Source organism: Scyliorhinus canicula, chromosome 4, assembly GCF_902713615.1.
Source record: "Scyliorhinus canicula chromosome 4, sScyCan1.1, whole genome shotgun sequence".
NCBI classification, from domain to species: Eukaryota; Metazoa; Chordata; class Chondrichthyes; order Carcharhiniformes; family Scyliorhinidae; genus Scyliorhinus; species Scyliorhinus canicula.
In genome coordinates this window covers 223,488,707-223,516,629 of record NC_052149.1, presented here as the reverse complement: position 1 = coordinate 223,516,629, position 27,923 = coordinate 223,488,707, and the positions used below count along the sequence as shown (strand labels likewise).

General features: G+C 45.3%; 1 protein-coding gene across 5 annotated transcripts in view; it reads left to right on the top strand.

Moving 5' to 3' along the window:
* Positions 1–27,923, top strand: part of rad50 (RAD50 homolog, double strand break repair protein) — a 254,033-nt gene that overhangs the window by 100,235 nt on the left and 125,875 nt on the right. For all 5 annotated transcript variants that reach the window (XM_038796143.1, XM_038796144.1, XM_038796147.1 and 2 more), the window contains 2 exons: positions 6,270–6,452; positions 7,314–7,471. In XM_038796143.1, the coding sequence (XP_038652071.1) occupies positions 6,270–6,452; positions 7,314–7,471 (341 nt within the window). The remainder of the gene's footprint in view (positions 1–6,269; positions 6,453–7,313; positions 7,472–27,923) is intronic.

The window sequence follows — 27,923 nt, the reverse complement described above, 5'->3', positions numbered from 1 at the left end:
GGCATGACGGGCTTAACGAATATCGTTAAGCCCGCTTGCTGGAGTTAGCGCCGGCTGTCGCGTCATATGACGTCAGCCGCGCATGCGCGGATTGGAAGACTCCAACCCGCGCATGCGCGGATGACGTCATCGCGTATTTGCGCAAACCCGCGCATGCGCGGGCCGGGTTGCCCCTCAGCCGCCCCGCGAATGGATACTGCGGGGCGGCGGAAGGAGAAAGAGTGCGCGGGCATCGGGCCCGCTGCCCGCGATTGGTGCCCACCGATCGCGGGCCCATGGCACCCTTGGCACGGCCGTGATACTGCCGTGCCAATCGGTGCCATGGTTATAAAAAGCGAGTTTGTGACGCCGTTTTTACGAACGGCCAGACCAGGTGTGTTTGTCATTCGTAAAAACGGCGTAAAGGGCTGGGACTTCGGCCCATCGAACAGCTGTGAATCGCTGCCGGCCGTAAAAAAACGGCGGCAGCGATTCGGGTCGGGAGTTGGGCGGGGGGGGTGGGGGAGGATAGTGGGAGGGCGGGAAAAATGTCGGGAAGGCCCTCCCGCTATTCTCCGACCCGTCGTGGGGGTCGGAGAATTTCGCCCAAGGTGTTTGGAAGCCGTACAGCCGACCCAGGTAACATTCTTCACAAAATTTCATTCCCTGGCACCCCACAGTGCACCTGCTCAACTCCCCTGCCCAACTCCCCCATTCTAATTCCAGGAAGACACGGATTTGCGCTCACCTCGGAGCACACCTTGGAGAACTGCTCGGCAGGTGCACACTTTGTGACAGCAGGCATGCATCATGCTGTTCTAACATCATGCTGCCATGGATGTATTATATGATGTGGGAGTATGATTCTGGTGTATGATAATGGCAGGCTAATTTATTACAATGACGTTCTTGATGTTGGACGGAAAGGAAACGCGGACAGTCACTGATCATGGACAATCATGTCCTGCATTTTTGTTTTTTTAATTTAATGTGCCCAATTCTTTTTTTCCCCAATTAAGGGGCAATTTAGCGTGGCCAGTCCACCTACCCTGCACACCTTTGGGTTGTGGGGGTAGGACCCACGCAGACTGGGGGAGAATGCAAACTCCACACGGACAGTGGCCCGGGGCTGGGATTGCACATGGGTCCTCGGCAATGAGGCAACAGTGCTACCCACTGCGCCACCATGCCGCAGAGGGTTTTGTTGATGTCAAGTGCGACTTATGCCTTCTTGTGATATTTTCCGCTCTAGCTGCCAGGCGTGAATGGGAGTGATGTAAGGGCCCTCCCTGTTGATTCCCTTATTTTCCCTTTCTTTACTTTTGTCGTTTGCCGTTATCATTTTAATCCATGAATGCTTAATGGATACCTTTAAGTCGAGCAGAAGAAGTGAGGAACGCAAAAGTTACAACAGACTACACAGCAGAACACAGACTTTTTAGCATGAATAAGATAGCAGCTGTCCCACTGTATTTGCTGCATATTTAATTACAGGTGTTATTAATAAAATTAATTGTGTTTATTTTTACAAATCTGATGACTGTAGTTATTGGGCAGCCAAGGCCTCAAGGTGTTTTCTAAGAATGATTAATTAATTTCCATTGTGTTGCGACTCTGGGTCAAGTGAAGCTTGAATTGACCATGTACTAGCCCAGGGGGTGTAACAGTGGAAAATCCCAACCATAGTTTTGGAGCAGCTTTGCGATAATGCTGTTTGTCGGCGATGGTAGCTTAAAAAAAAGTTTGTTTTTGTGGATTGTTGCATGCTGGGATTTCTATGACACTTCTTCGTAGCTAAATCCGACATTCAGAAAGGTCAACGGTGCAAAGTAGTACGGGGTGGCCTTTGGGGAAGCAGTGCAAGTGCTACTACAAACACAAAAGACTGCAGATGCTAGAAATTGAAATGAAGACAGAAAGTGCTGGAAATAGTCTGCAGGTCAGGCAGCATCAGTGGAGAGAAAAACTGTTCACGTTTCAGGCCGCCGACCTGTCATCGGAACCAGGTCAGAATATTTGCTTGTACCATTTATTGCCGATCAGTTCTATTCTGATTCCATTCAAAGGAACAATGTTAAATGTTCTGAAGGAAGAGCATGTGAAGCAATATTTTGGAAAAACCAAGGGTGAAAGTTGAAAAGAGTACTGGCTGTATAGTTTTGATAAAGAGTGACATGGAAAAGATTTCCCATTGGGTTAAAACACTTGAATGTGTGATGAAAATTTTTATATAACAGCGATCCATCCGTGAGATCCATATTTAAGTCCAGCTGTCATTGGGATGGGGGTTCACGTTGACTTGAGTTAAGAGAGAGGTCTGTGATTGAGATTTGTATTTGAATGTAGCTGTGATTGTTGGATTGGGATCTTCGTAGGGTCCAGTTGTGATAGATGATACTAAAATCCCTGGGCTCTGTTTGCTGTTAAGTGAAATGATTTTAAACATTGTGTGCAAAAAGCCACAGCACAAAACTCCCCATTTGAGTTATCTGAATCTGAGGCCACAGGTGGGCTGGTGGAAATGTCACATCTTTCTGCAGCAGGTGGCGCTCTCATCAATGGGAGTGGGGAGAGTTTTACTGTTGCACATCATAAAGCTTTACTTCTGATCCACCCTGCTTTCATCTAGGTGGGAATGTTTCACACTGAAGATGGTGGCAACCCTCCTATTTCTCATTTCAAGCTTCCCCTCGGCAACAATATCCAGAAATACAGCGTCAGTTTTCACATGATTGTTGACGAGACCCAACCCTACCCTCACCATCACCCTTCTGGACCCCTCCATTGTCTCAAAATTGTTATGATGTGGAGATGCCGGCGTTGGACTGGGGTGAGCACAGTAAGAAGTCTTACAACACCAGGTTAAAGTCCAACAGGTTTGTTTCAAACACGAGCTTTCGGAGCACGGCTCCTTCTTCAGGTGAATGGAAAGGCTTTCCATTCACCTGAAGAAGGAGCCGTGCTCCGAAAGCTCGTGTTTGAAACAAACCTGTTGGACTTTAACCTGGTGTTGTAAGACTTCTTACTGTCAAAATTGTTAGACTACTTATCTGATGTCCAGTACTCTATGAGCAGAAATTTCATCCAGTTAAATAATAGGAAAACTGAAGCAATTGTTTTTTGGTCCCTGCTACAAACACCGCTCCCTAACTACTAACTCCATCCCTCTCACGGGCAACTATCTGAGGCTGAAACAAATTGTTCGCAACTGTGATTCATATTTGACTTGCCAGAGGCTTTTGACCATGTATCTGCACCATCACTAAGACTGTAACATCTTCCAACTCCGCCCCTGTCTCAGCCCATCTGCTGCTCAAATTTTCATCCATGCCTTTCTTATCTCTAGATTTGACTATTCCAATTCATTCCTGGGCTGCTTCCCATGTCCTACCCTCCATATCCTTGAGGGCCTTAAAAACTCTGCTGCCTGTATTCGAATTTGCATCAAGTCCTGTTTACCCATCACCCCTTACCTCACTGATAACACTTGGATCCGGGTTAAATAACACCTCAATTTAAAAAATAATCAGCCTTGTTTTCAAATCCCTTTATGGTGTTAACCTTTCAAATTTTCCCCTGCCCACACACACAGAGATATTGTGCTCTTCTCGTTAGTGGCCATACCTTCAGCTACCAAGCGCCTAAGCTCTGGAATTTCTTCTCTTAAACCTATCCCCCTCTCTACCTCTATTTCCCCCATAAAGAGTCAGATCCTTAGAACCCAACTCTTCGATCAAATTTTTGGTTTATTTCCTCATGTGACTTTATTTCAGATTTTACCCTTAATAATAATAATCTTTATTGTCACAAGTAGGCTTCCATTTTAAAAAATATATATTTTTATTGAGGCATTTGTATTATAATTTTAGCAACAAGATAACAAAATGAACAACACACATCCAACCAACAACAAAATCCAGCCAACATGGCTTACATCTACGACTTCCCAATCCCAATTCCCCACTAACCTTCCCCAAGTAGGCTTACATTAACACTGCAATTAAGTCACTGTGAAAAGTGCCTAGTCTCCATATTCCAGCGCCTGTTCGGGTACACGGAGGGAGAATTCAGATTGTCCAATTCACCTAACAGCACGTCTTTCGGGACTTGTGGGAGGAAACCGGAGCACCCAGAGGAAACCCACGCAGACACAGGGAGAATATGCAGACTCTGCACAGACAGTGACCCAAGCTGGGAATCGAACCTAGGACCCTGGTGCTGTGAAGAAACAGTGCTAACCACTGTATTACCGTGCCCCAATGCTTTAATACATTAAAGATGCGATGTCAATGCATATTTTTTGTAAGCATTTAGATCTATCTACCTCTGTCCACAGATGCTCCCAGACATCCGTGTTTCCAATATTTTCTGTTTTTATTTCATTGTGTTGTGTTGGTAAGGTTCCTTTTTATCATAGAATCATAGAATCCCTACAGTGCACAAGGAGGCCATTCAGCCCATAGAGTCTGCACCAACCCTTCTAAAGAGCACCCAAACTAGACCCATGCCCCTGCCCTATCCCCGTAACCCTCCCCAACAGTTTGGACACTAAGGTCAATTTAGCATGGCCAATCCGCCTAACCTGTACATCTTTAGACTGAGAGGGGAAACCGAAGCACCCAGAGGAAACCCACGCAGAATCGGGAAGAACATGCAAAGTTTTCCCAATGTCTGAATCGAACCTGGGTCCCTGACTGTGAGGCAGCAATGCTAACCACTGTGCTCCCATGCCACCCAAAGATTTGAGAGTCACCCAGACTCAAAACATTAGCTCTGTCCTCTCTCTACAGATGCTGTCAGACCTGCTGAGATTGTACAGTATTTTCTATTTTTGTTTCCTTTTAACATGAGTCTTCTCCAAAGTGAAAGAGTTGGTGTTTAAAATAACTAAAAAGGAAAATAAGTCAAAGCATTAGAAAAGTTGCATGTTTTTCCCCCCTTTCTATCTCCTGTCCTTGCATCTGTGATGATTTTCTTGCCTGAGCAATCAAAGTCATTATTAGATTTGGTAGTAGTCATTTTTCCACTTGGCTGGATCCTGTCTTGGCTGGATCACCATCTCTCTTTCCTTCCTTAAGAATCTCTTAACGTCTACCGGTTTGACCAAGCTTTTGGTCACCTTGTCTTAATATCTCGTTTTGTAACTCAGTGACTTCTGTGATGCGCTATGGGGCATCCCTGTGTACTATCTACAAGATGCACTGCAGGAACTCGCCAAGGTTCCTTAAGCAGCATCTTCCAAGCCCACGATCACTACCATCTAGAACAAGAGCATCAGATACCTGGGAACCCCATCACCTGGAGGTTCTCCTCCAAGTCACCCACGACCCTGACTTGGAAATATATTGACGTTTCTTCACTGTTGCTGGGTCAAAATCTTGGAACACCCTCCCTTAACAGCACTGTGGATGTATCTACACCTCAAGGACTGCAGCGGTTCAAGAAAGAAACTTACCACCACCTTCTGAAGGGCAACTGGAGATGCACAATAAATACTGGCCTAACCAGCGACGCCCACATCCCGTAACTGAATAATATTTTTACTAAATTAAAGGAACTGTGCAAAAGCACGCTAATTGGACGGTAGGTCATGATTATTATGTGATTATGTAGGTTATGCGATTAAGGTGATCATGTGGGTTCAGTATGTTTATCCGTAAGAACTTATATTACATAAAATAGGTGCTGAATTATTTTTCCTTCGTATAAATTTTGTCAGAAATGTACAATGTGTTTAAGTACAAGCCTGCAAATGGCTCCTCGGTGTTCAATGTGAGTTAGAAAAAATCTACTGTAACAGAATGTACAGGGAATCCATCTGCATGGAGGCTAATTGAAGCATCTCAGTATGATAGTGCACATTGGGAATGACAAATGAAAATGCACTTGGGAGAGGGGTTAAAAATCTGGAAGGAAACACACCAGCCAGCAGGGAAGTAGTACAAATAATTAAGTATCTTGATTGCCCCTGCCTCGCGTCCATCCATGGGATACAAATCTGTTTATAGGAAGTGAGATGTAAAACAAATTACTGCAAATGCTGGAATCTGAAGCGAAAGGGAAAATGCTGGAAAATCTCAGCAGGACTGGCAGCATCTGCAGGGAGAGAAAAGAGCTAACTTTTTAAGTCCGATGACTCTTTGTCAAAGCTGAGATGTATAGTTATATTGTGACCCTGAAGTTGGAAATACTTATTTGCTTTCTGGTGCTTTTTTCCCCCTTTCTCCAGTGAACATATCCCTAACTATTTTGTGACGTCTCACTGGTTTCTGAATTTATTGGCTTTCTAGGAGCATGAACTAGAACATACAGAAACAAGCAGCAATGTGGAGGGCCTGAGGACTGAGTTGGTTGTTCTGAAGGAAGAGAAGGAAGAATCGGACAAGTCCTTGCGGAGATTGGATCAAGAAATGGAGCTGTTAAACTTGCACACTACGGCCAGAACTCAAATGGAAATGCTGAAAAAAGACAAGGTAAATGTGTGCATGTTTGTCTGTCTCTTTCTCATGCTCTTATCTCAGGCAGTCAATTATTTCTGTCGTTTTAACAAAAAAATCATGCATGGGATTTGGGCATCACTGGCTCGGCCAGCATTTATTGCCAATCCCTAATTGGCTTGCTAGACCATGTCAGAGGTCATTGAAGAGTCAATCACATTACTATGGATCTGGTGTCAAATGAGGACAGCAGATTCCTTCCCTAAAGGACATTAGCGAACCGAGTGGATTTTTCCGATAATCAGCAGTGGGTTCATGGTCATCATTAGACTTTTAATTCCAATTTTTAAAAATTGAATTCAAATCCCAATATCCTGGTTCCCCAAAGCATTACCCTGTGTCTCTGGATTACCAGTTCAGTGACAATAGCATTGTGCCTCCACCTTCCCATTAGTAGTTTTCAATATGGTACTACATGATTATGTTTCAGTGGCCAATATGCAGATATACATGACAAGTATTTACTCAGCCGTACATTGACAGCTGTGGGAGCTATTTTGAACCCAGCAACAGAGCAATTATTTTTCCTACGTTGATGCCCGAGTTTAAAAGCCTGGGATTAATTCCAGTCAAAAATAGTGACACTGACCAAGAAGGAATTAGACAGAACATTTTTATTGAGAATTTAAGATTTTGTTATTGCACTGCTGAAACCTGACTCCAGATCCTTTGATTGGACCATTGTGCCTTTCCTCCTTGTTTTGGAGATGAACTGGTTTTCTGAATCTCCAAAGCCGTGACTCTTTAATTATTCCATCTGCCTCATGTTTGCACAAATCACCACTGATGCCATATATTTTTCATAGTTATGCTGATCTGAAATCAATTCTTTGTTAGGCTGACAAAGAAGAACAGATCAGGAGGATAAAGTCAAGACACGGCGAGGAACTGGTTGCACTGTTGGGGCATTTCCCAAACAAGAAACAACTAGAAGATTGGCTTCATACGAAAGTTTCAGAGATCAATCAGTCCAGGGATAAACTTTTCAAGATGAAGTAAGTATAGATCCTCAAACATTGGGTGGGGGAAGATTCCTGCTGTCTGAAATAGTGTACAATATATATATAAAATATATTGTTTAAAGCTGGCTGCAAGATCCTCATGTGCCGTGTAAAATCATAGAATTTAGTGTGCAGGAGGCCATTCGGCCCATCGAGTCTGCACCGACCCTTGGAAAGATCATCCCCACTTAAGCCCACACCCCCATTCCTGTAACCCAGTAACGCCAGCTAACCCTGTTTTAGGACACAAAGGCAATTTAGCACTGTCAATCCACCTAACCTGCACATCTTTGGACTGTGCGAGGAAACCGGAGTACCCGGAGGAAACCATCACAGACACGGGGAGAACGTGCGGACACGGGGAGAACGTGCAGACTCCGCACAGGCAGTGACCAAGCCAGGATTCGAACCTGGGACCCTGGAACTGTGAAGCAACAGTGGTAACCACTGTGCTACCGTGCCACCAGTATACCGAGTGCATCTGTACATTTGCTTTGTCTGTGACTTTGAGGGATTGGGGTCTGACTCGGTCTTTCATTGAGAATGTCCTTAATTTGACAGTTCATCGCTAGTCCAATCATTGCTGGTCTGGAAGTCTTGACAGTTAAACACGGCAGTCGCACATCTCAGGTTCTGACATTGACTAAATACTGAGATCCCATTATGGCAGCATCCAAAGTAATTCTTCAAACTTGCTTGCAACAAAAGAATATTCTTTGGGAGCATGCTGATCAGACCTTATGCCATGATGTCAAACCTCATACAACTTCTGAGGTATAGCTGGAGAAGGTTGCTCTATCCTTAAAGTAATTCATTATCATTCAGACATAATTACGGGTCGGGATTCTCCAATGATGGGGCTATGTCCCGAAGCCAGCGTCAAAACATGGGCGCTTCACTCAGGACTTTCCTTAAGAAAGTTCAGAGTGATTCTCCAACTTGCAGGCTGCTTGTAGGGCCCCAGAGTGCTTCTTGCAGCTCTTTCTGTGGACATGGGGCCCTGCATCTCCGGTCGGGAGTCCGTGCATGCGCACGGCGCAGCCTGCGACATAGCAGACTCGCACCATGGACCCTGATGCTAGAAGAAGGTCCCCACGAGATCGTGCGCGCCCGTGAATTGGCGCCTCCCGATCTTTTGTCTGACCGTCCATGAGGTTGTTCCTCCCCCCCCCAGGCGGGTGCGATCTGGGTCCGCAGCCGCCACCGGCCGTTCCCGACAGGCAAAACGTGGTTAGAACCACGCCGTCGGGAACTCGGCTAGTTTTCCTAGGAGAATCACTGGGGGGGGGGGGGCTCTGACAATCGCCCGCTACTCGTGCCGCGTAGACCACATGCGCGCGATTCGCAGCAATTCTTCAGGGACCGGAGAATCGCAGGAGCGCATCGGACCAAATTTCGGTGTAAACGCCCATTCTCCGCCCAACGCCGATCACGATTTTGGCACAGAGGCTAGGAGAATCCAGCCCAAGATCTTTCACAATCAAATTGAAGCATCTTAAATAGTGAGACTAGTAAAGAAGCATTAAACTTTGTGTTTATGTGGCAATGTCACAAGTGGTAGTCTTCCTTCAGCTAAAATATTATACCCTTAAACAGTCAGGAAGGTTATTTGAACTCTCTTCCCAGGCTCTCCAATGAGCACCAAGCCTGATGTATTTATTTTTGTTGTGAAATTGGAATTTTTAACTGATCTTGAAAACCTTCCAATTGCAGCCATTGTCAAACTTGGTTCCTTTGGCGATACATTCTTGAACTCTGGCTTCAAAATAAATTTAAAGCTTATTCTTTAATTGTGCAGTATAATTCATCATCTTGTGAGAGAAATACTTTACATGGCTGAACTTTCTTGACCTCCATAGTACATGCAAAGGAAAATGAGCAGGTGGGGAAGTATTGTTCGAATACATCCTGTGGACTGGGAGATTCACCCTCTCCCAAAGTTGTAGCCTCTGCTAAAAGCTTGGACTGTGGAGGATGTACTATATTCAAAGGTTAAGGTCCAGTGATATGAACTATTCATTTGTTAAGTCAGGAAATGTCTCTGTCCATACCCCTCATAGGAAAGAGAACTGTAAATGTCCATATCCTACATGCATTTACCAATATGTTGCATTGAGTAATTCCTGCATTAGTGCATGAGCAAAGTTCCAATGATGGTACTGTGCGAATTGGGGACAATAGCATCTCAAGGTTGCCATCAGGAGGAATGATGTGGAGATGCCGGCGTTGGACTGGGGTGAGCACAGTAAGAAGTCTTACAACACCAGGTTAAAGTCCAACAGGTTTGTTTCAAACACGAGCTTTCGGAGCACGGCTCCTTCTTCAGGTGAATGGAAAGGCTTGTTCCAGAAATGTTTATATAGACACATTTGTCTATCTGCAGGAAAGGATGTCCCGAAGCGTGGTACATTGGCGAGACCATGCAGACACTGCGACAACGAATAAACGGGCATCGTGCGACTATCAACAGGCAGGACTGTTCCCTTCCAGTTGGGGAACACTTCAGCAGTCAAGGACATTCAGCCTCTGATCTCCGGGTCAGCATTCTACAAGGAGGCCTTCAGGAGACGCGACAACGCAAAATTGCTGAGCAAAAACTTATAGCTAAGTTCCGCACGCATGAATGCGGACTCAACCGGGATCTGGGATTCATGTCGCATTACATTCGGCCCCCACCAACAAGCCTGGACTTGCAGAGGCCTACCGACTGAACTGGCTTGGGACAATTCACACCTCTTTAACCTGGAGTTACCTCTCTCTCTGCATCTTTGATGATTTGATTGCCTGCAGGTGCTCGCATTCCGGGGCATCTCTGACTGTGTCTATATAAACATTTCTGGAACAAGCCTTTCCATTCACCTGAAGAAGGAGCCGTGCTCCGAAAGCTCGTGTTTGAAACAAACCTGTTGGACTTTAACCTGGTGTTGTAAGACTTCTTACTATGATCAGGAGGAATGTGATGGTATTGCAGTCCTTTTTATTAAAAAGATGAAATGCAACTCTCGCAAAGATACTTTAGTTCTTTATGAAAGACTAGAAAATCATCTGTGATGTCGTGGTTATGCTCTTTTGTAATGTTAGAGGGTCTAAAGCCATGTAATACGCACTGTATTATCAGGGAGATCAATTTACAGTGACTTAAGTAGATTCTTACCTTGTGACATAGGATTTGGCAGATCAACCTCCGTAGAGTTTGGGAATATTTCTTGAGCTACAGCAGTACTGCAGAGAGGATGGAGTGCTGTATTTGGTTTGATGGATTTGACCATTGGTTTGGTCGTACTGGGATGAGCAGTCTCCAGCAGGGTTTTTCAAACTTGGTCGCGATCCGTGGGTGGGTCATGGGCGGCTGTCGGGAGGGTTGCAGAGTGATCCGTCGTGACGTTCCCTATCACGGGAGAAGCATCCAATGGCCGTGACCGGCTTTTCAGAATGCTGGCTGCGACTGGCTTTAAAGTTGAAGATGCCCTCCATGACTGGCCTTCAAATTTAAGGTTTAATAATCTTTATTGTTACAAGTAGGCTTACGTTAACACTACAAGGAAGTTACTGTGAAAAGCCCCTAGTCGCCACATTCCGGCACCTGTTCGGGTACACGGAGGGAGAATTTAAACGCACACACGTATACATGCCACGCACTCTGTAGGTGGCTTAGTTTGTAATAAGGAAGGGAGGGCCAGAGACAAGTGAATCTAGAGAGAACTCAGGCGAGTCCACAGCAGGACAGAGTAGTGCTGGTGTGAGCTGTATCCAGAGCTCCAGGGCCTTTAGTGAACAGCTCTTTAGGAAGATTGGGCCCAAGTTTGTGGCGTGAGTCAAATTGCTAAATAAGGAACTGAAGGCGAGTGTTCGAATGAATGAGGTGAACTCGGGATATTTTTGGCAGCATTGGGGAACAAGGTAGGGGTGTCCCATATCCCCCCTCTTGTTTGCGCTGGCGATAGAGCCCTTGGCCATTGCGTTGAGATATTCAGATAAGTGGAGGGGGTAGTGAGGTGGGGGGGGGGGGGGGGGGGGCAAGGTGTCCTTGTAAGCTGACAACCTTTGGTTGTATATTTCTAACCTGGTCCCAAGGTGGAGGATATAATGGGGCTGCCCAAGAGGTTTGGGGCCTTTTCAAGATATAAACTGAATTTGGAAAAGACAAGTGCTTTTTGGTTTCTTCGGGGGCGGGAGCTGGCTTGGCGAGGGGGGTTTCCCGTTTCGTGTGGTGAATACTCACTTCAGGTACTTGAGGGTACAGGTGGCTCGAGATTGGGCCCGGCTTTGTAAAGTTGAACTTTACAAGCCTGGTGGGTAGGGTCAAGGCAGATTTGTTGAGATGAGACAGTCTCCCCCTATCATTGGCAGGCCGTGTGCAGGCAGTAAAGATGAATATCTTGCTGCGGTTTTTTTTTTTATTTCAGTGTTTACCGGTCGTTTTGCCGAAGGCATTTTATTTTTGGGGGTGGAACGGTTGATTTCATTGTTTTTTGAGGCAGGCAAGGTAGTGAGGATTCAGAAGACAGTGCTTCAGACAGGGCGACAGTCAGGGGGGGTTTGGCTCTTCAAAATCTGATGTATTACTATTGGGCGTCGGAACGCCGAGAAGATACAGGGGTGAGGATGGAGGCAGGTTCTTAGAGGGGGTCAGGTTACCGGCTGGCAACGATGCCGCTCACGTTTGCCCAAGTTAAATAACCAGGTAGTCCGGTGGTGGTGGCCACGCTGAAGAGATGGAGGAAATTTCGGCAGCTATTTAAGTTGGGGGTGGGGTCGACATTGATGCCAGTCCAGGAGAATCATGTGTTTGAGCCGACAGGGCTGGATGCCAGGTTTCGGGGGTGGGAGGAGCAGTGAGTGATGGAAATGAAGGACATATTTTTGGAAGGGCGGTTTGCGAGTTTGGAGGAGTTGAGAGAGAGGTTTGGGATTCTGCAGGGGGGACGGACGGACGGACGGACGGGGGGGGGGGGGGGGGGGGGGGGGGGGCTTTCGGTATGTTCAGGTGCAGGATTTTGCAAAAAACGTTTTTCCGACATGTCCAGTGTTGCTGCCCTCCTTGTTGGAGGGAGCGTTGTCAGTTGAAGATGGTGCACAGGGCACACCTGAAGAGGTCAAGGATGAGCTGGCTGCTTGAGGGGTGGAGAATGCTTGTGAGCGGTGTGGGAGAGGTCTGGCCAATCATACATATGTTTCGATCCTGCCCAAAGTAACTTCATTGCAGTGTTGATGCAAGCCTACTTGTGACACTAATACAGATTATTATTATTATTATTATAAAAATATTTTCAAACAACAGTTGCCCCAGTAAATTGTAATTCTCACCCTTCCCAAACAAAAATAGTTATTTTTTTCTTTTCCTTCTTTTAAATTGTGATGTGTATTTCTGGTTACAAGGTTAAGTTTCCCAAATTGAGATTAGATGCTCTTGATTGATCAAATGCTGCCTGCACATTCTTCTAATGATAAATACTGCATCATTTCAAATCCGTTGAAAACGCTTGTTTTCCCCCTTTCAAACATTGTGCAAACTGAGTAATTGTCACCGAGTCAGATTTGTGTGACTTTACTTTCATAGTTGATCATTTTCATGAAATTTTGTGATAAACACAATACAAACCCTTCATTTAATTTAAAATAATTTACAAGCTGCATTAAAGAATCTTCAACCAGTAGAACTTGAGTTGAATTCTACAAAGTAGAGTAACAAGCCCAGAGAACCGTGGATGACCAGGGATATTCCGGATACAATGAGAAGGAAGAGAGAGGTTTTTAATAAGTACAAGGGGAGCAAATCAACAGGGGCATCAGGGAGAACAGAAAGTGCAGGATAGAGGTTAAGAAAGCAATTAGGAGAGAAGAGAGGGGATATGAGACATCGCTAGCTAGTAAAAGTAGGGAAAATACCAAGATATTCTCTAAGTATATCAATGGAAAGAGGATAACTAAGGAAAATGTAGGGCCCATTAAGGACCAAGGGGTGAATCTGTGGTAGGGTGTTAAATAATAATCTTTATTAGTGTCACAGATAGGCTTACGTTTACAATAATCTTTATTAGTGTCACAAGTCAGCTGACATTAATACTGCATTGAAGTTACTGTGAAATTCCCCTAGTCGCCACACGATGGCGCCTGTTCGGGTACACTGAAGACTTGTGGGAGGAAATCCCATGCAGGAAACCCACGTCGGTGGAAACTCACGCAGACACTGGAGAATGTGTAGACTCCACACAAACAGTGACCCAAGCCGGGAATGAAACCTGGGTCCCTGGCGCTGTAAAGCAACAGTGCTAACCACTGTGCTACCGGGCAACACTGCAATGAAGTTACTGTGAAAATCCACTAGTCGCCACTGTCCTGCGCCTGTTCGGGTACACTGAGGGAGAATTCAGAATGTCCAATTCACTTAGCAAGCATGAATATTTCACATCTGTCTTCACCCAAGAAAAATGAGGAGGCAGATATGGAACTTGGTGGGAGAGACTGTGAGATTATTGAGCAAGTTGTCACAGGGAGGAACAAAGTATTGGAAGTGTTGGCAGGCTTTAAAGTGGAGAAATCTCCAGGTCCAGTTGAATTGTGTCCCAGGCTGCTGTGGGGAGTGAGGGAGGAGACAAAGGCGCCCTGATCCAAATTTTTAATTCTTCTCTGGCCACACGAGAGGTGCCTGAGGACTGAAAAACCGTGACTGTGGTCCTACTATTTAAAAAAGGCTGCAGGGATAAGCCAGGGAGCTACAGGCCAGTGATTCGCACATCAGTGGTGGGGAAACTAATGGAGAAACCTTTGAAGGACTGAATCTCTCCATTTGGAGAGACAAGGTTTGATCAGGAATAGTCAGCATGGCTTTGTCATAGGGAGGTTATGCCTAACAAATTTAATTGAATTTTTTGAGCATGTGATTAAGTGTGTAGATAAGGATAGTGCAGATGTTGTAGTTTACATGGATTTCACCAAAACATTTGACAAGGTCCCACATGGGAGACTTATAAAGAAGGCAAATGCACATGGGAACTTGGTAAGGTGGATTCACCTGAGCTGGAAGAAACAGAGGGTGATGACAGACGGCTGCTTTAGTGAGTGGAAGCCAGTGTCCAGTGGCTTACCATAGGGATCTGTGCCAGGTCCTCAATATTAGTAATTTATATAAATGACTTAGATGACTATGTGAGGGGTCGGATCAGTAATTTTGAGGGTGACACAAAGATAAGCCAGGTGATTAACAGCAAGGCTGAGAGTCTTGGGTTACAGACGGGATGGTCAAATGGGCAGAAAAGTGGCAGATGGAATTTAATGCTGAAAAGTGTTACACTTTGGAAGGAGCGATTTGACAAGGAAATATTCAATGAAAGGCACCATACTGGGAAGTCCTGAGGAACAAAGAGACCGTGGCATGTTTATAAACTGATCCCTGAAGGCAGAAGGGCAGGTTAATAGAGTGGTGAAAAAGGCATATGGTGCACTTGCTTTTATTAATCGTGGCATTGATTTGAAAAAATTTTTTTTAGAGTACCCAATTCACTTTTTCCAATTAAGGGGCAATTTAGCGTGGCCAATCCACCTACCCTGCAAATTTTTGGGTTGCGGGGGTGAAACCCACGCAAACACGGGGAGAATGTGCAAACTCCACACGGACAGTGACCCAGAGCTGGGATCGAACCTGGGACCTTGGCGCCGTGAGGCAACAGGGCTAACCCACTGCGCCACCGTGCTGCCCACATTAATCGTGGCATAGATTAATAATAATCTTTATTATTGTCGCAAGTAGGCTTACTGCAAGAAGGCACTGCAATTAAGTTACTGTTAAAATCCCCTAGTCACCACACTCCAGTGCATGATTGAGTACAATGAAGGAGAATTAAGAATGTCCAATTAACCAAACAAACGTGTCTATCGGGACTTGTGGGAGGAAACTGGAGCACCCGGAGGAAACCCACGCAGACATGGGGAGAATGTGTAGACTCCGCACAGACAGTGACCCAAGCAGTAATCGAACCTGGGACCCTGTGAAGCAACAGTGCTAACCAGATTACAAAAGCAAGGAAGTTATGTTGAAGTTATATAGAACATTGGTGAGGCCACAGCTGGAGTACTGTGCAGTTCTGGTCGCCACATTATATGATTGCGCTGGAGTGGGTGCAGAGGTGTTTCACCTGGATGTTGTCTGGGATGGAACATTTTAGTTATGAAGAGAGGTTGGATAGGCTTGTGTTGTTTTTGCTGGAACAGAGAAGACTGAGGGGCGATTTGGTCGAGGTGTACAAGATTATGAAGTGCATGGATAAAGTGGATAGGGAACAGCTTTAGTTGAAGGGTCGGTTAAAAGGGGACACAAGTTCAAGATGAGGGGTGAGAGGTTCAGGGGGGATTTGAGGAAAATCTTTTTTACCCAGAGGGTGATAACGGTCTGGAACGCAATGCCTAGGAGGGTGGTCGAGGCGGGTTGCCTCGCATCCTTTAAAAAGTACCTGGATGAGCACTTGGCACGTCTTAACATTCAAAACTATGGGCCAAGTGCTCACAAATGGGTCTAGGATTGGCAGATCAGGTGCCTTTCATGTGGTGGTGCAGACTCAATGAGCCAAAGGGCCTTTCCTGCACTCTATTTTTCTGTGATTCTGTGAAAGTTTAAAATAAAAATTAAAGTACCAATTAAGAAGTAATTTAGCATGGCCAAGCAATCTACCCTGCATATCTTTGCGTTCTGGGGGCGAGACCCACACAGACATGGGGAGAATGTGAAAACTGCATATGGACAATGACCTGGAGCCGGGATCGAACCCGGGTCCTCGGTGCCATGAGACAGCAGTGCTAACTACCATAAATTCTACAAAGATAAGGGGCAGGAATAGATCAGCTGTTCCATCTAGCTGCCCCACACCATGATGGCGGAAATATCATTAGATACTTCTCCATTTTCCTCTGCAATTCCACCAGTCGACACTCCCAACGGCCACTGCAGCCATGTCATCTTCTGGGGGAGCTAGAATAATTTGGGTGGGGGAGTGAGAGGGAAATAACTCTGGAAAATCCCCCGCTGATCCCCTCAGGCAAGTGAAACCAGTTCAAGAAGTCACATTGCCTGGCGTTATCTATTAAGATGCTTCTCTTTATACAAAATGGTATCTGTCTCGGGCATGAACCAGTCGTACTCCTTCCTGAAGATGTGCAGAGAGTCTGTATTCACAGCACTAACTTACAGTGTATTCCAGGGCCTCAATACTCTTGAGAAACATACAGTCTGTTTCTACTTTTGCGCAGTTCAAACACATGGCCCCTATTCCTCTCTAGTCTCTTAAATTGGACTAGAAATGTAGCCTTTCAATTAGATTATAGACCTCAATTAAGTTACCTCAGTCAAACGTTGCTCTAAAGTACAGACTAAGGTCTTTGACTCTAACTGAGAAGCTGAGAATCTCCAATCTACGAATCATTCCTGTCGCTCTCCCCCAAATTTTTTTCCAATGTCCTATTTCACTCACCATGCTAGGGAACCAAATCTTAGCTAAAATCTTAAGCACTTGTCGTGGAGAGTGAGATCTTGATGAAGAATCTCAGTCTGCATTGCAAGCGTTTCAGAATCCCACAGAAATGGTGTTGGCACGGATTAGCGAAGGGTAAATCGTGTCTGACTAACACGATCAAGTTCTTTGAATTAATGGAGAGGGATGATGAGGATAGTGCTGCATCTTTGGACTTTCAAAAGGCATTTGATGCAGTGCTACGTAACGGGGATGTTGGCAAAATATAGCTGTGGACTATAGGAACAGTAGAAACATGGATACAAAATTGACTAAGGGACAGAAGGTTGAGAGCCATTGTGAAAAATCTCTTTCCAAACTGGAGCAGAATATAGCGTAATATTCACCAGGAGTCAACATTAGGTCCACTTCTCTTTTTGATATATAGTAATGACCTGGTCTTGTGTATACAGGGGCATAATTTCAAAGTTTGTAGACAATATAAAAATCGGAGATGTGTATAATAAGACCATAAGATCATAAATAGGAACAAGAGGAAGTTGTTTCCTCGAGTCTTCTCTGCCATTCAGTAATGCATCTGCATCTACCCTGTCCAGTGCTTTTAGAATTTTATAGGTTTCTGTGAGATCTCACCTCATTCTTCTGACCTCCAGCAAATATAATCCGAACGGACTCGATCTCTTCTGAGTCCTGTCATCGCAAGAATCAGTCTGGTAAACCTTCTTTGTACGCCCTCTAAAGCAAGAACATCCTTCCACAGATAAGAAGATCAAAACTGCACAGAAGACATCCCTGCTCCTGTTCTCTAATCCTCTCGCTATGAAGGTCAACATGCTATTTGCCTTCTTTACTGCCTGCTGTACTTGCGTGCTTATCTTCAGCGACTGGTATATGAGGACATCCAAGTATCATTGCTACATTCCCCTCTTAGCGCTTTATAGCCATTTAGATAATACATCTTCCTGATTTTTCTACCAAAGTGGATAACCTCACATTTATCCACATTATACTGCATCTGCCACGCATTGGTCCACTCATCCAGCGTGTCAAAATCACGCTGAAGCATTTCTGCATCCACCTCACAGCTTGCCCTCCCACCCAGTTTTGTTTCATCTGCAAAATATGGAGATATTACTTTTAGTTCCCTCATCTAAATGATTAATATGTATTGTGACTAGCTGGTGTCCTAGCACTGATCCCTGCAGTACCCCACTCGTCACTACATTCCATTCTGAAAAAGACCCATTTATTCCTGCTCTTTGTTTCCTGTCTGCCAACCAGTTTTCTATCCATCACAATACACTACCCCCAATCCCATGCACTTTAACTATACACGCTAATCTCTTATGTGGGACTTTGTCGAAAGCTGCTGAAAGTCCAAATAAACCACATCACTGGCACCCTTCGTCAACTCTACCAGTTACATCCTCGAAGAAATTCGGTAGATTTGTCAAACATGATTTCCCTTTCGTAAAACTATACAGACTCTGCCCGATCCTGCCACTGTTTTCCAAGTGCTGTACTATTAAATATTTTATCATCGACTCTAGCATTTTCCCCACTACCAATGTCAGACTGACTTGTCTATAATTCCCTGTTTCCTCTTTATCTCCCTTTTAAAATACTGGGATTACATTAGCTACCCTTCAGTCTGTAACAACTGTTCCTGAGTCTCTAGAATCTTGGAAGATGACTGCCATTGCATCCACTTTTTCTAGGGCCACTTTCTTAAGTACTCTGGGATGTAGATTATCAAGCCTGGGGATTTATCAGCCTTCAATCCCATCAATTTCCCCAACACCATTTCTCTACTTAAACTGATTTCTTCCAGTTCCTCCTTCTCACTAAACCTTGTGTTCCTCAACATTCCTGGTATCTTATTTGTGTCCTCCTTCGATAAGACAGAACCAAAATACATATTTAGTTGGTCAACCATTTCTTTGTTCCCCATTATAAATTCCCATGTTTCTTCACCAATCTTTTTCTCTTCACATACCTATAGGAATGTTTACAGTCAGTTTTTATGTTTCCCGCAAGTTTACTCTATTTTCTTGGTTCTCCTTTGCTGAATTCTAAATTGCTTCCAGTCCTCAGGCCTATTGTTTTTCCTGACCAATTTGTATGCCTTTTCCTTGGATCTAATACTAAGAACATAAGACACAGAAGCAGAATTAGGCCACTCGGCCCATCGAGTCTGCTCCCCCATTCAATCATGGCTGATATTTTTCTCATCCCCATTTTCCTGCCTTTTCCCAGAACCCCTGATTCCCTTATTAATCAAGAATCTATCTATCTCTGTCTTAAATTTCTCTAATATCTCTAATTTACCTTGTAAGTCATGGTTTGGCCACCTTTCCTGTTTTACTTTTGTGCTACACTGGAATAAAGAATTGTTGCAGTAGACAGGAATAAACAATTGTTGTGCTTTACCAATGCATCTTTGTCACTGCCTATCCATCGCCTTCTCTTTTAGTAACCTTTCCAAATCCATCATAGCCAACATGGGCCTCATACCATCATAGTTTCTTTTATTAAGATTCAGGATCCTAGTTTCAGAATCACCTACGTCACTCTCCATCTGGATAAAAACTTCTTTCATATTATGGTCACTCATCCCCAAGGGGTATCGCACAGCTAGATTGCCAATTCTTTTCTCATTACACAATACCCGGTCTAGAATGGCCTGTTCTCTAGTTGGTCTTCTGTCTCCTAGTGTCCTCCCATTCATTGTGTATTCCCTTGGCTTGTTAGATCTCCCAAAATACATCACTTCACACTTTTCAGGGTTAAATTCCATTTGCCACAGTTCTGCCCATCTGTCCAGCCTGTCTATATTGTCCTGTAATCTAAGGCCTCACCCACGTCTTCCAGCTTCTCTCACACATTGCCACTTTGTTCCCTAATGGGCCGTACTGTGCTCATTCGCTTGCCCTTAATATACTTATAAAACACTGTGGAATTTTTTTTTAACCTACCAATGCTTTTTCATGCTATCCTGATTTCTTTTGTAAGCATCCCCTGCACTTTCTATACTCCTCTAGGACATCTACTCTTTTAAATCCATTGAACTTAATTGTAAAGTTTTAAAGGGGATAAGGGAACATGGAGAGGTGGTGATGTATTTCCACAAATCTCTGAAGGTGGCAGACCAAGTTGAGAAGGCAGTTTTAAAAATAAAAACACTATCATTAATAGTGGAAATACACAAAACAAGGATACGATGTAAACCCTCATTATACATGGTTTGATCTCAGCTGGAGTACTGTGCGCTATTCTGGTCATCACACTTTTGGAAGGATTTCAAGGCTTTGGAGAGGGCACATAAGAGATTTAATAGAATGGTACCAGGGATGTCGGTGTTCAACTTTGTGGAGAGACTGGAGAAGCTGGGACTGTTCCCATTGGAGCAGAGAAGGTGTGATGGAGGTGTTGAATTCATGAAGGATTTTGTTGGGAACAAATAAGGGAAAACTTTGCAGTGGAAGAAGAGTAGGGAAGTAGCAAACTCTGAAATATGGTGGTTGGCAGAAGAACTGTGGCGACATAAGGAATCACTGTTCTACACAGCAAGTGGCTGTGATCTCAAATATGCTCCTGAAAGGGTGGTGAATATAGATTCAATAGTAACTTCAAAAACAAAAATTTACATAAATACTTGAAGAACATGAAATTGCAGCGTTTCTGGGAATGAGCAGGGCAGTGGAATTAGTTGGAATTTAAAATTTGTTCATGGGATGCGGTCATTACTGACTAGTCTGGCATTTATTGCCCATCCCTAATTGCCCTGAGATGGTGGTGGTGAGTCACCTCTATAACCGCTGCAGTCCCTGTGGTGTAGGTGCATGCACAGTGCTGTTAGGGGGGATAGCTGTACCATAATGCCAGCACGTGCACAGTGGGCTGAATGGTCTTCGCCTCTGCTGTATCATTCTATGATTCTAAGTGGGTTCTGTTGCGAACTTTGCTTCATTAACAAGTTTAAAAATGTGCTGGCCTTGGAGAGGGTCCGGTGGAAGTTCACAAGAATGATCCCTGGAATAAAGGGCTTGTCATATGAGGAGCGGTTGAGGACTCTGGGATTGTACTCTATGGAGTTTAGATTGAAATTTACAGAATACTTGGAGGCCTAGGCAGAGTGGATGTGGAGAGGATGTTTCCACTAATAGGAGAAACTAGAACCCGAGGCACAGCCTCGGACTGAAGGGACAATCCTTTAAAAGAGATGAGGAGGAATTTCTTCAGCCAGAGGGTGGTGAATCTGGGGAACCCATTGCCGCAGAATGGCCTAATTCTGCTAGTATGCCTTACGGTCTTATGGTCTAAAGGTGAAGGACTTTGAGATGCGTGCAATTTCTGGCGTAAGTGCTTGTGTGTGCACACTTACAGAAAAGCTTTGTGAGTAACTGCAAGATTTTTGGTGGGACGGTTATCAGTCTCTGTGAAATTCCAAATATCATGTCCATTTCAGTAAATGGAGACTATTCTTGGCATTTAAAATTGGGTGATTCCCTTTTGTTACCACTTAGCAAATGGATCTTCCACTCAAGCTCTTGGGAACCATCTGAGTCTTATCAGGTGAGAAACAGAAAGGAGCGCAGTATTAGGGGTGCCAACCACATAATGGCAGCAGAGTTCAAGAACTTACTAGCTGCAAAGATTGAATGATAATTGTTACTCTGTGCTTTACCCTGTGTGTGTTACCGGAATCGGAAGGGGGGGAGAATGGAAACAGCGATGACTGGACTGTATATCTAATTTTGTATTTTTATTCTAATTTTATCGAGCTCAGTGTCTCATTAGAATGTCGTAATAAACTAATTGCGGTGAGCGTCAGTGTAACTCTTTCCAGTTTACACTCAACCACGAAGAAGCCAGCATTATTTTGAGGTCTTTCCATTTTGGATGAATGTATCTTCATGGGAATTTAACATTTCGGTATGAGGAAAGAAAGAGTGACAACAGGCGCATAAAGGTGTGAAAAGCAATTAAAGGCTTTTCATATTGGATTGGTTGCTTTAAAAAAATACTTTTTTGTAAAATTTGTAAAAGTACATAACTTAAACAGCTTAAGTTTGATATTATCTAAGCTGCAGATTTCCCAGCAGCAAGGGGTGGCTTCAATGGGAATTCCCAGTGGAAGGACAGCGAATGCTCTCTGCCTCCTGCTGTTGAGAACCACATGGCTGAGAGGCCATAGAATCCCGTCCATAAAGTGCAATGCAGTTGAATTTTTTTTCCAATATAGCACATGACCTTCTTGAGGTGCCTGACTGTACTTAAAATTACAGATTATATTTACTATATATAATTTACATATCAAACATTCCCTGTTGCATACTGCCCAAGGAGATTTATTTGGCTACCATCCCCGCTTCGTAGGCTGGAAGAACTTTGATTATGGCCTTTTCCCATTGAGCCATTGCAACAGTTGCCACAGGCTTAAGTACATGCTGTCAGTCTGCAACACTCGGTCGTGGCCAGCTTGTTGGACTGGTAGATCAACAAGTTTTAAGCAGACTAAAGAGTTAGTGTTCCTCCAGCAGTAGTTGATGTTTGACTCAGTGTGTGTCCCTGGGAACAGTTTGTAGGGTACTGGGTCCTGCGTCGTGGAGCTTCCCGCGATGAACCTTGAATAAAAGCATTGCATCTCAGATCTTCTATGCCATCTTATTCATGTTGGATTGATTAGAACATAGAACAGTACAGCACAGAACAGGCCCTTCGGCCCTCAATGTTGTGCCGAGCCATGATCACCCTACTCAAACCCACGTATCCCCCCTATACCCGTAACCCAACAACCCCCCCCCCTTAACCTTACTTTTATTAGGACACTACGGGCAATTTAGCATGGCCAATCCACCTAACCCGCACATCTTTGGACTGTGGGAGGAAACCGGAGCACCCGGAGGAAACCCACGCACACAGGGGGAGGACGTGCAGACTCCACACAGACAGTGACCCAGCCGGGAATCGAACCTTGGACCCTGGAGCTGTGAAGCATTTATGCTAACCACCATGCTACCCTGCTGCCCCTGATTGCTGTGTATCACTGGGTAGAAAGTGATGCTGATATCAGTTCGTGCAAGGTTCTCCCCAGGGATCTCATTCTTGGCTCTGTCCTTCATTGATGGCATTTTCTATGTCTGTTCTGTACTGTTTCCTAATGCCAAAATTGTACAGTATTTAATGCATGATGTTGCATTAAAGTTGTAACATGTAAATTAAAATGGCTCTTGAGATTGCAGTCAAGATGTCAGCCTTAACACAGTGGTAACATTCTCTGACTCAGGGTTGTGAGTTTAAGTCACACTCTGGAGATTTGATTCCCCTTTTTTCCCAAAATCATTTTGATTCATGGATGCTTAATGGACATGCATCCTTAAGTCAAGTAGCAGAGAGAATGAGGAATTCAAAAAGTTACAACAGAGTATATGGTGCTACTTTTCGAGCAACAGAACTTAGACTTTGTGGCACCCGAGAGATGGGGTGGGTCTCGGTTCAATGGTGAAAGCAAATTACAGCGGATCCAGGAATCAGAAACAAAATCAGAAAATTTGGACAATCTCAGCGGTCTGACAGCATCTTTGGAGAGAAGGGAGCTAACGTTTCGAGTCTGGATGGCTCTTTCAAAGCTAGAGAGAACTGGTTCTCCCCGAACCCATGAGGCTAACAGCAAAAGCCGCAGAAAAGAGGAGCGGAGCTCAGCCATAGGGCACCCAGGGCGGAAGAGGGGGCTATCAACGAGTGGACCGGGAGGGGGGAAGAGAAGAATGTACGTTAAGAAATATGCATGTAAATAAGAAACCGTACAACATGTAAATATCTTTCTGTAAAATTGAAAAATGGCAATAAAAAATTTTTTTAAAAAAAAGCTAGACAGAACTGGAAATGTAGGCAGATTTATATTGTAGTGGGGGGCTTAGAGCGGTGGGACTAGATAGGGGAAAGCGATAGGTTGAGATTGACAAAGGTGTCGAGGACAGAAGAGTAAACACCTTGTCAAACACCAAGAGGGAAATGGAAAGCAAAGAAGGTGGACAGGACAAAACAGACAAATGGAAATTCTGTCGGAGAGAAGGGCAGTACTTCTTCAGGGTAGGCATTCCTGGAAGGGAAGTGGCAATGCATTAAACACAAGGATGGTACGGTAGCACAGTGGTTAGCACTGTTGCCTCACATTGGCAGGGACCTGGGTTTGATTCCCGGCTTGGGCCCCTGTCCGTGCGGAGTCTGCACATTCTCCCCGTGTCTGCATGGGTTTCCTCTGGGTGCTCCGGTTTCCTCCCACAAGTCCCGAAAGACATGCTTGCTAGGTGAATTGGACATTCTGAATTCCCCCTCTGTGTACTCGAACAGACGCCAGTGTGTGGTGATTAGGGGGTTTTCACTGCAACTTCATTGCAGTGTTAATGTAAGCCTACTTGTGACGCTAATAAAGATAATTATTAATTCTGAAAACACTGGAGGAGCGTTACTGCTGCTTTGTCCCTGCAGTTCTCTTCCACCACCCCCCCCCCCCACCCCCCACCCCCCTCAAAACTGCGGAGAGAGCAGGCTAATAAATGTTTCTGACAGGTCACTTCATCAGATCACCAGCCTGATTATATACAAAATGGTAGCCTTCAAGAACAGCAGGTGTTCTGAGAGCACGTTGAGGTTAAAGCAGTGGTGGGGAGAGAGGGAGCACTGTGACCATAGAGGGATAAAACAGTGGGGGAGAGCAGGAGCACTACGAGATTAGCAGGAGATCTACGAGAACTGCAGAGATAAAGCAGTAGTAATGCAGCGGCAAAGTGAGCGAGAAATCAGCAGCGGCATTCGGGCACTGTGAGAACAGTGGGTGGTTGCAGAGAACAATGGAAAAAGCAGGAGAGCCCTCCAAGGACAGCGGAAGGTGAGAGAGCAAGCGAGAGAGAGAACTGCAAGGACAGCGGAAGGTGAGAGAGCAAGCGAGAGAGAGAGAACTGCAAGGACAGCAGAAGGTAAGAAAGCAAGCGAGAGAGAGAACTGCAAGGTCAGCGGAAGGTGAGAGAGCAAGCGAGAGAGAGAACTGCAAGGACAGCGGAAGGTGAGAGAGCAAGCAAGAGAGAGAACTGCAAGGACAGCGGAAGGTTAGAGAGCAAGCGAGAGAGAGAACTGCAAGGACAGCGGAAGGTGAGAGAGCAAGCGAGAGAGAGAACTGCAAGAACAAAGAGATTAAATAACTAAGTAGCGAATCAAGGAGTAACATCATAGGATGGCAAGTAGGTCATTGGTTGGTCTGCATTGTGGTATTTTTCCTGTAAGTGTGGACAGTGGATTCAACCAGGACAGGGAAACTATAACGTGCTGTATTAAATCGTAGCTTAACCAGCGTGTAATTATTAAAACTAATAGGTAAACATAAGGTAACATCAGCACAAGAGAAATAGATGATTTGGTAACCAGCTTATTCAAATCTTAAGTTTATTTGAGTTATATCTGCTAATTGTCTAACAATTGGAGGCATGGAGTGCACATCCTGTTCCATGTGGTAACTCCCAAAATGCTTATGTCAAGAACAGCCATATGTGTCTGAAGTGTCGCCAACTGGAGCAGCTTGAACTCTGGGTTTTGGAGCTGGAGCAGCCTCTGGCATCACTGTGGTGAATTTGTGAGATTGAGAGTTTTGTGGATAGAACTGTTTTAGATATGGTCATCGTGCAATTTAAAGATATGTTAGCAGGTTGGAACTTGTAACTGCCAGACAGCGGAGGAGGGCGAGGAGGTATTGCAGGAGTCTCCACAGTGCATCTCACTCTCCAGCTGGGGTTCAGTTCTCAATACTGGGAAGAGTGATGATAGTTCATCTGGGGAGTGCAGCCAAGACCACGGCATGACAGTGGCTCAGCTTTACAGCAGGACAGGAAGAAGATTGGGAAAACAATAGTGATGGGGGCTTCTTAAGTATTTCCATGGACCTTCCTGGTGTCAGCCAAGAATTTAACTGAACGGTTCCAAAGCACTCAGCGGTGGGGTGACATTTAATGGTCACTGTCCATTTGGTACCAGTGACCTATATAGATAAAGGAATGCAGTCCTGCAGGCAAATTTTAGAAAGCTGGAAAGGAAGCTATCCATCTGTATCTCAAGGCTAGCAATCTCTCCTAGTGGCTCGCACTCGTGAGTATAGAACTAGATAGAGAAGATCAAAGCATGGAGCGATGGTGCAGGAGGGAGGAAGGACTTTAGATTCCTGAAACAGTCGTGAGGGAGATGGGATCCTTAAAGGGCTGACAGATTGCACCTAAACAGTGCGAAAACTAGTGGCCTTACGGGGCAGTTTGCTAAGTGCTATTGGGAGTGTTTAAACCTGACGGGATTGGGAACAGAACATAACATTGGAGTGGTAAGCAAAGAAACGTGAGAGATGGATGAATAGCACCAGAGTATGAAATAGGCATGAGGTGCAGTCATGAGTAAGAAGGAATGTAATAAGCCTAAAAGCACAGAGTGTGGAAAGTAAGATTGGTGAGGTGCATATAGTTGCATGGAAATATAATGTTATGCTAATGGTGTCCTGGCTCAAAGGAAGACAAGACTGGGTACTAAATGTTCCCGTGTATGTGTGCTGATTGTCTTCAATCACCAGATTTCCTGCTTGTAGTTCTTTTTGTCTGCCAGCCACATGACTTCTGGTCTGAACTTCCTTCCTATTAGCACTGCACCTGGATCTAGGGTCCAGGTCAAATGGACCAGTATTTCTTCTTATCCAGGGAAAGTACAATTGATCCTTTACAATTGATGTAGACTCTTTTACATTCTTTTCAAGCATTCTTAAAAGCAATTATATATTCTAGACATTGTAAAGAAATTACAGATTTTCCTTGTGGTACTGCTTCCGGGTCAAAGGCGTCATAATGGGAAAAGAGGCTATCCAAAGTAAAAACAATTAATAAAAATCGAATGGCCCAGGTAAATTGGAATCAAAGATCATCTGGCTAAAATGTAACTGATCACTGAACTGCTTTTAAAGGAGCGATAGTTTGATACGGTTCAGGTTCATTCTCGTTTCGGACTGGTAAGAAACCAAGCTAGAGCTCCATGGATGATGAAAGATGGGGAATGAGATGAAGAAGTAAAAGGGTGCATATGACACATATCAGGTGCGGGATTCTCCCCTACCCGGCGGGGCGGGATGGTCCTGGCATAGCGGAGTGGCGCCAACCACTCCGGCGTTGGGCCTCCCCAAAGGTGCGTAATTCTCCGCACCTTTAGGGGCCAAGCTCTCACGTTGAGGGGCTACGCCCGCGCCGGAGTGGTTGGCACCACGCCGACAGGCGCCAAAACCGGCACAACGGCCTTTGACGCCCGGCGCCAGGGCTGGCCGAAAGCCTTCGCTGGTTCGCGCATGCACTGGTGCGTCATCTGCCGCTGATGTCACCACCGGCGTATGTGCGCTGGGGGATTCTCTTCCGCCTCCGCCATGGTGGAAGCCGTGGCGGCGGCGGCGGAAGAAAAAGAGTGCCCCCACGGCACTGGCCTGCCCGCCGATCGGTGGGCCCCGATCGCGGGCCTGGCCACCGTGGGGGCACCCCCCGGGGTCCGATCGCCCCGCGCCCCCGCCAGGACCTCGGGGGCCCGCTCGCACCGCCGATCCCGCCGCCACCAGAGGTGGTTCAAACCACAGTGGAGGGATTGGCCTCTCAGCGGCGGGACTTCGGCCCATCGTGGGCCGGAGAATCGCCGCAGAGGGTTCCCCGATCGCGCTGTAGCCACCTGGGGTGGCCACGTCCCGATTCCAAAATGGATGCCCGCAAAGAGTGTAGGGAAAATTGGTCAGCTACAGGGAACACGAGCAGGTGCAAGGTTTCCTGTGTATTAAGAGTTGCAGAACCCAGACAGAACCGAAACAAATAGCCATTTACAGACTAATGAGCGATCTCCAGAAACAATCAGAAACATTGAAACAATCGGGACCAAGACAGACTCCCCGTCGCCAGTGGGAGCTAGGACAAAGGCAG